This window comes from Sinocyclocheilus rhinocerous, unplaced genomic scaffold (assembly GCF_001515625.1).
Source record: "Sinocyclocheilus rhinocerous isolate Xijiao unplaced genomic scaffold, SAMN03320098_v1.1 scaffold868, whole genome shotgun sequence".
In the NCBI taxonomy this organism is placed as follows: Eukaryota; Metazoa; Chordata; class Actinopteri; order Cypriniformes; family Cyprinidae; genus Sinocyclocheilus; species Sinocyclocheilus rhinocerous.
In genome coordinates, this window is record NW_015650768.1 from 225,652 (window position 1) to 232,914 (window position 7,263).

The 7,263-nt window shown below is 35.0% G+C and overlaps 1 protein-coding gene across 4 annotated transcripts in view; it reads left to right on the forward strand.

Annotated features, from left to right (window-relative positions):
• The window catches only part of LOC107712581 (transcription initiation factor TFIID subunit 4-like), a 115,948-nt gene that overhangs the window by 47,400 nt on the left and 61,285 nt on the right, over positions 1-7,263 (forward strand). For all 4 annotated transcript variants that reach the window (XM_016517891.1, XM_016517892.1, XM_016517894.1 and 1 more), the window contains one exon: positions 2,701-2,870. In XM_016517891.1, the coding sequence (XP_016373377.1) occupies positions 2,701-2,870 (170 nt within the window). The remainder of the gene's footprint in view (positions 1-2,700; positions 2,871-7,263) is intronic.

Here is a 7,263-nt window from a genome sequence, read left to right on the forward strand (position 1 = left end):
TGTGTGTGTGTGTGTGTGTGTGTGTCACAGGTCACAGAGTTCACCGCTCTCTCTCTCTCTCTCTGCCCAGGGCTTCAGCCGCAGGCGCTGATTGATAAACCAATAAATCTTTAGCAGTGTAGCTAATTAAGCTGTCAGGTTTGCTTGGTACTGACGACCCTTTACCCGACGGCGTGTTTCGTGACCATGATGATTTTGATTGGCTGTTCACCATCGGGTTACACCAGATTCAGCTGGAAGCTGTCTTTTAGCTTAGTTTAGTTAATTCAGCAAAGATTCCCATTTGGCATAAAGACATAGTGACATTCACTGTTGCTGTTGCTCATAATGAACAATTCTAAGTGTTAACATTTCGCACACGACTCATCCAATACTCTATATATCAGCTTTATTTTAGTATTATTTATATACAATTCTAGTATTTTTTAATATTTTGAATATATATATATATATATATATGTATATTTGTACTCTGGCAGGGGGCGCGACAGGGCCGTACGCACACACACGGGCACCGGGGGTGGCTGGACGCGGGCACCAGATGCCAGGGGGTCAATGTCAGAAACAGAGGTACAGACGCGGATGTAAATGAGAGCGGAGCGGAGTGAACTTTGACCTCTGTGATCGGAGCCATGAAGTTTTCAGCAGTGCCGCAGGCGCAGGAAACTCCGCCGCTAATGTGCCGTAATTAGGACACCGTTACCAAGGCAACGGGGAAAAAGGGAGAGAAATGATTGGGTGGAAAAGCTGCCAGTCACACTGATGGAATGCCATGCTTGCCTAATAACGTTAACATATGCTAGTATAGTGTTTATTCATATTTTGAATTAGCTTTTATTTTTTTATTTCAATTAATTTGAATAATTAATTTGTTTTTTATTAGTTTAAATTATGATGTTTCTATTTAGCTTTATTTTAATTTCAGTTTTAATTAGAGTAATTTCAGTACTTCAACTTGCAGTATTATTTTATTATTATTTATATAATATTTATAAGTTTATTAATATTTTGAATTAGCTTTTATTTGTGTTTTAATTTTATTTTTAAAATTTTACTAACTTTTTGTGTTTTTTCATTTTTATTAGTTTTATTTATTATATTTCTATGTAGCTTTAATTAATTTTTCTTTTAATTTGAGTACTTTTAGTACTTCAGCTTGCAATGTTATTTTATTATTACTTATATACTGTTATAGTATTTATTCATATTTTGAATGAGCTTTTTTATATTTTCAGCATCATGCTTTTTTTCTAATTTCTTGTGCTTTTGTCATTTTTTTATTAGTTTATTTTTTAATATTTATATTTAGCTGTAATTAATTTTATTTGTTTTAGTTTTAGTCATTTTAGCAGACCTACATAAACTTTTCATTTCAGTTTATTAGCCTAGGCAGATTTTCATCTAATATTTATATTTCATTTAATTTCAGCTTGATTTCAATCTCTGGAAAGGAACAGTTTAAAAGGATTTTAAACAGTTTTAGTTTTACACTGCGACCGATGGCTCAGTCAGAATGAAAAGCCACCTCTGCTGGAAAAACAAATGATCTAATTAAGTTTAATCTGACTGAACTTTTTGTCTAATTACACAAGGTGGTGCAGATAATCCGTTAAACATTAAATCTGATTTCTTTCATATTCAGTGCACACGTGTCAAGGACAACTGCAGAGATGTTTTTGGAAGAGGAGCTGACATGGGCTCATATGTTTACACCAGATTCACTGTTTCCAATTCTCGTGTTTTGTTAAGCAAAGTCATCAAAATGAGAAGACAGTTTTCTGGTCATATTTTTAGATAAACTGGAAAGTCAAACACATCAGTAAAGCACCAGTAAATGCTGAGTTGAACTTCTTCAGTCAGCTGACTCTGTGACTTTGTCTAACAGAACTCGCATGCACATTCACGCTCTGCCATTCAAAAACATGTCCATGAACATTTATTTATTTATTTATTTAACATGCACATTCCCATTGTTCATAACACATGTGATGCACATGGGTAGTTGACAAATATCATATTCATATCCAGAAACATTTATATATTGTTTGTTTGTTGGTCTCATGCTTATTCCCATTCTGTTCATAATACATGTGATGCACATGGGTGAAGCACAAAACATGTCTAGGAACATTTATTATATTTATTTACTTTGTTATTTATTTATTAATTTAATTTTTATTTTCTGACATGCATATTCTTGTTTTTTTATTTTTTTATTTGTGTATCTATTTATTTATTTTTGCATGCATGCACATCCCCATTCTGTTCAGAATATGTGTATTATGCAAGGGTATTTGACAAACAATATATCAGTGAACTTTTATATTTATTTATTTATAAAAATTTTATTTGATGTTTAATAAAACATTTTCAATATTTAAAACAATATTTTTTCAAATACCACTAATAGCTAATCAGTTTTTTTTTAATTATTATTATTTTTTTTAGGTTGGTTCATTTCATCCTGTGGCATCTTTCATTTAATATAAGCTCGGAAAACCTGCATGATCAACTATGATCATAATAATACATTCAAAAAATAATGCAGATTTTTTTCATGTAACCTTCACTGGCTGACTGTAGAATATCAAGTGCTTTGATTTAGTGCTAAACGAATATGCATCATTATGTTATTATTACTCTGAGTAGCTCTATAATAACGTGCTGTGAGATCAGACTGATGCTTGTCTTGTATTGCAGAGACGATGATGACATCAACGATGTTGCATCTATGGCTGGTGTGAACCTCAACGAGGAGAGCGCGCGCATTCTAGCGACCAGCTCTGATCTGGTGGGAACGCAGATCCGCTCCTGTAAAGACGAGGCCTTCCTGTCTACAGGTCTGTTACACCGGCGTATACTGGAAACAGGTACAGTACCTCCACGACAAACACTCCTCAACCATGTGGCTTGTTTACAGTTATAAATATATGTGTAGAATTATATAAAAAGCTCTCCCAAGGACACATAAACCCATCTGTGATGATGTGGAGTTATTCTGGAGAGCCTGGAGCTTTGAAACCTTCTCTGTTCTTGTGAATGTAGGCCAGTCCACGGTTGCTTTGGGCCACCAGGAGTGTGTCCTTTTTGTTCCACCAAACACTCGCAATCCTGAACGAGGAAATCTCACCCGAATCATACCGGAACGGTGCTTTACATTTCCTATCTCTGGTGTTTCTAGTTAAATGAACATATTTTCAGAGCTGATAATACAACATTTAGGGCTGTCACGATTTCTCGATTAAATTCGAGTACTTGATTATAAAAAATCCTTGACTGCATTTTGCCCGTGTCGATTAACTGGCAAAATACCGGAAATAGTGGCACATTCCACGGATGAGAATCCATTAAAAGCATTATTAGAATGTTTTCTAAGACTGCACAAAATATTAAAACCATTTAAAAATCATAATAAAGCATAGTGCTATTGTGAATTCACAAAGGCTGCAATTGAATTAAATGTGGGTTTAATATGCGCTTTATTTATATGCGTGTAGGTTACAGCTCCATTCACAGTAAATGCTGCTCCACACAAACAGTCGGGCTGTAAGTGTAAAAACAATCATCAGGCCGTTGGCACCCTCTGCAAGCATTTGATAGAATACATAATGTACATAAGTTATGATTATATTGTTTTATTACAGTACATTATGTATTTTAACCATTTTGATCAATAAAACCATAAGATTACTTGCTTTTGATATTTGAACCAATTATTATTGCCTCATTGCTATTAGATATGTATTTTAAGTAGTGCTGTCAATCGATTTAAAAAATGTACTAATTAATCGCACATTTTTTCTGAAATTAATCGCGATTAATCCCACCCAACATTAACGTTTTTAAATATACTTTACATTCAATCTTCAAATTAATGTAGAAACAACATCTTTTTTTTTTTACTGAAGGCAAGAATCATTGATACCAATACTGATGTTTCTAGGAAACTGTTCTTTTTTTCCAAATATTTAACTATTGAATATATCCATTCAACATTACAGTATAATTGAGAGCTATCAATTTGAACATTTATTAGACTTTAAAAAATAACAACTTCTAATTTAAGTGAACTTAAAAAAATCTCCACATAAACCCATTGTAATAAATGTCATGTTTACTTGTGCCCTTCAGCAAGTAGGAAATATACAGAAATTGAAAGTTTTCAAACACTAAATTCTAAATTAAATATAGATGAATCCTTAAAGCTACAAAAGTTATTGATTTCCTCGTTTTTCTTTTGTTCTTTGTTGAATAGGCTTCACAGCAGCTGGCTATTAGGTTATTTGGCTGCTATTACTTTAAGAGCTGCCGCTGCTGAACGTGACGCGGATGTGACACGCACCTGCTGCTGAGGCGAAGTTGGTGCGTGCGTCTGAAAAGTCTCCTGTTTGATGTGGTCTTAAAGACATTCTGCGTCTAAATAAATGCAATTCTTTTTAAGAAAAAAGAGGCCAACCATAGCCCGCCCCTGCATTAACTCCGTTAAAGGGATCATAGGATGCTACATGCTTTTTTACAAGTTGTTTGAACTGAAATGTGTGTTGGCAGTGTGTGCACACAACCACTATCATATCAACTTGTGGAAAATGGACATCCTATGACCCCTTGAAATATTTTTAATGCCGTTAAACTGGAAAAATTAATGGCCTGCGTTAACACTAATTTTGACAGCACTAATTTTAAGTAATTTTAAAGGCTATTGTTCGCTTAGGTCTATTTTTATTACCACAAAAAAGATCCGATTACTTGATTAACCGTCAGAATAATTGACCGATTACAAAGTTACCAAAATAATCGTTAGTGACAGCACTAATAACGTTTTATTTAATTAAAAAGCACATGGCGCTATAGTTTAGTAATTTTATAGTGTTGCAATGATGGTATTTTTGCAGTAACTCACCTGTCATAGTTTAATGAGTGGGTGGATGACATGAAGCGAATACAGAGTTGGAAAAAGAATGCAGAAAGAATACAGAGTTGACATTTAAAAGATGTTTGTACATAATACACAAAGTATCAGCAACACAGTATTTTAACTTAGGCACTGCAAGCCATGCTCGTTTTCTTGTCAGTGTTTGACACATAATGCAAGGCATACGCTGCTGGACATGGACAGATTGGCTGGTTCGCAAAACAAGTACTGTACAGGAATTGCTTAAGTTTATTGTAGTGATGGGAAGTTCGGATCATTTTACCGACTCGGACCTTTGAGTCTCGTTCAGCAAAATGAACGAATCTTTTTTCGAGTCATTTCGTTCATTTTAGCAAAATATAATTAAAATGTTACGCGTATTGCTGTTACTGTGGCAGCCAGCAACAGCACAGCTTAACCCTGCACACATTTTTATATTTAGTTATACTGAAAAAGTTTCAGTTTAATGAATTCAATCAATCTTTTTACCCTGTCTTAACATGGGTTTCTGTGGAGACTGGAACATGACAGCATTCAAATGGAAGTTAGAATCCATCATGGCGCGCTCATCGGTTACTCAGGAAAAAGGTGGACATCAGAATTGCATTGATCGTTTTTATTGGTGTCCCTAGAATGTTTTATATTTGTGGTTCTGCATCTTTTCAACTGGGTCTTAAACAGTTTTTTACATTGTTAAAGGGTCACGGCATGAAAATGGTCCGCTCAAGTCAGTCTGTGTCATGCTGTCGATTACCACAGAGAAATGTTCAACTCATCCTTCTGTGTTTGTGTAAATAACAAAAAGAAAAGCACTTTGCAATGACCGCTTGTAATGAAAGCTGAATGTTTGTCCGCCTAGATTTCCATCGTATCCGCATATCTGTCAACACGCTTATTTAACCTGGAACATTCCTCAACATATGACCACCAACATTTATATCCAAACAAATGCTAGAATATACACTACCATTCAAAAGTCTGGGGTTAGGAAGACCTTTTTATGAAAGAAATAAACACTTTGTTTTAAAGCAAAGACTCTGTAAATTGACCAAAAGTGACAGTAAAGACATTTATTATGCTACAAAAGATTTCTATTTCAAAGAAAAGCTGTTTTTTGAACTTTCTATTCATCAAAGAATCCTGAAAAATAAAATGTATCACAGTTTCCACAAAAATGTGAAGAAGCACAACTATTTTCAACATTGATAATAATCAGAAATGTTTCTTGAGCAGCAAAGCAGCATATTAGAATGATTTCTGAAGGATCATGTGGCACTGAAGACTGGAGTAATGATGCTGAAAATACAGCTTTGATCACAGAAATAAATGACATTTGAACATATTCACATAGAAACCAGTTATTTGAAATAATAATAATATTTCACAGTTTTTACTGTATTTTTGATTAAATAAATGTAGCCTTGATGAGCAGAAGAGACTTCTTTCAGAAACATTAAAAATCCGAAAATCCAACCCCAAACTAAATAAAATTTAGTATTAAGCTAATTTTTTGCAATGAGTTTCACATTGAACTGAAGTACGATTTATCTCACAAAATGCAACTATCATTAGATGTAACATTTCCAGACTAGAATCGTATGGCTTGCAGTGTTGGGGGTAACTCATTACAAGTAACGCGAGTTACGTAAGGCTTGTATGAAGTTCTTTCCTCACACACTAGTTTAAACTAGATGTATAGCGCTTGTTCTGTCACCCTTGTGTTCGCTACACATTAGATCTCAGTTAAGCGTCAGAAGCTCTAGGGCATCTGTTTTAGCGCGCGTTAGCGTGGCCATCGAGCTGTCGCTGGGAGCGCGGTGTGCGTTAGAAACGAGTAATTCTTCTCAAAGGTGCAGGTGTGTGTGTAGGAGGACGAAGCGCCCCCTGCTGGGCTGTGGCGGAGCGGCGGTGTGGTGTGGTGTCGTTGATGGGCTGCTGGAGAGCTCGTAGGTGACAGCAAACCAAGGGAGGCACAAATCCTGCCAGCTCGGCTCAATCTGAGAGAAACTCACACACACAACCCAACAAAACTCCCGAAAGCCCTGATTCACACTCAAACACAAAGATCACATCCGTTACACTCACTCATGCTATTTTAAACAGTTATCCTGTATTCTACTTTTCCTCAACATCAAATCGAAAATTGCAGCCTTTGTATTTTGTGTGTGCATTCTTAGTCCAAACAATAGAGCATGATGCTAAGGCCATGGGTTCTTTTTGTAAAAACTTAAATGTCAAAAAAACAAAAAAAACATGGGGGGATACAGATAATGCAATGCTGTTTTTTTTTTTGTAAAACCTATATTTCAAAAAAAATACAACTTTAAAGAAAAAAAAAAAAAAAGTAGCGG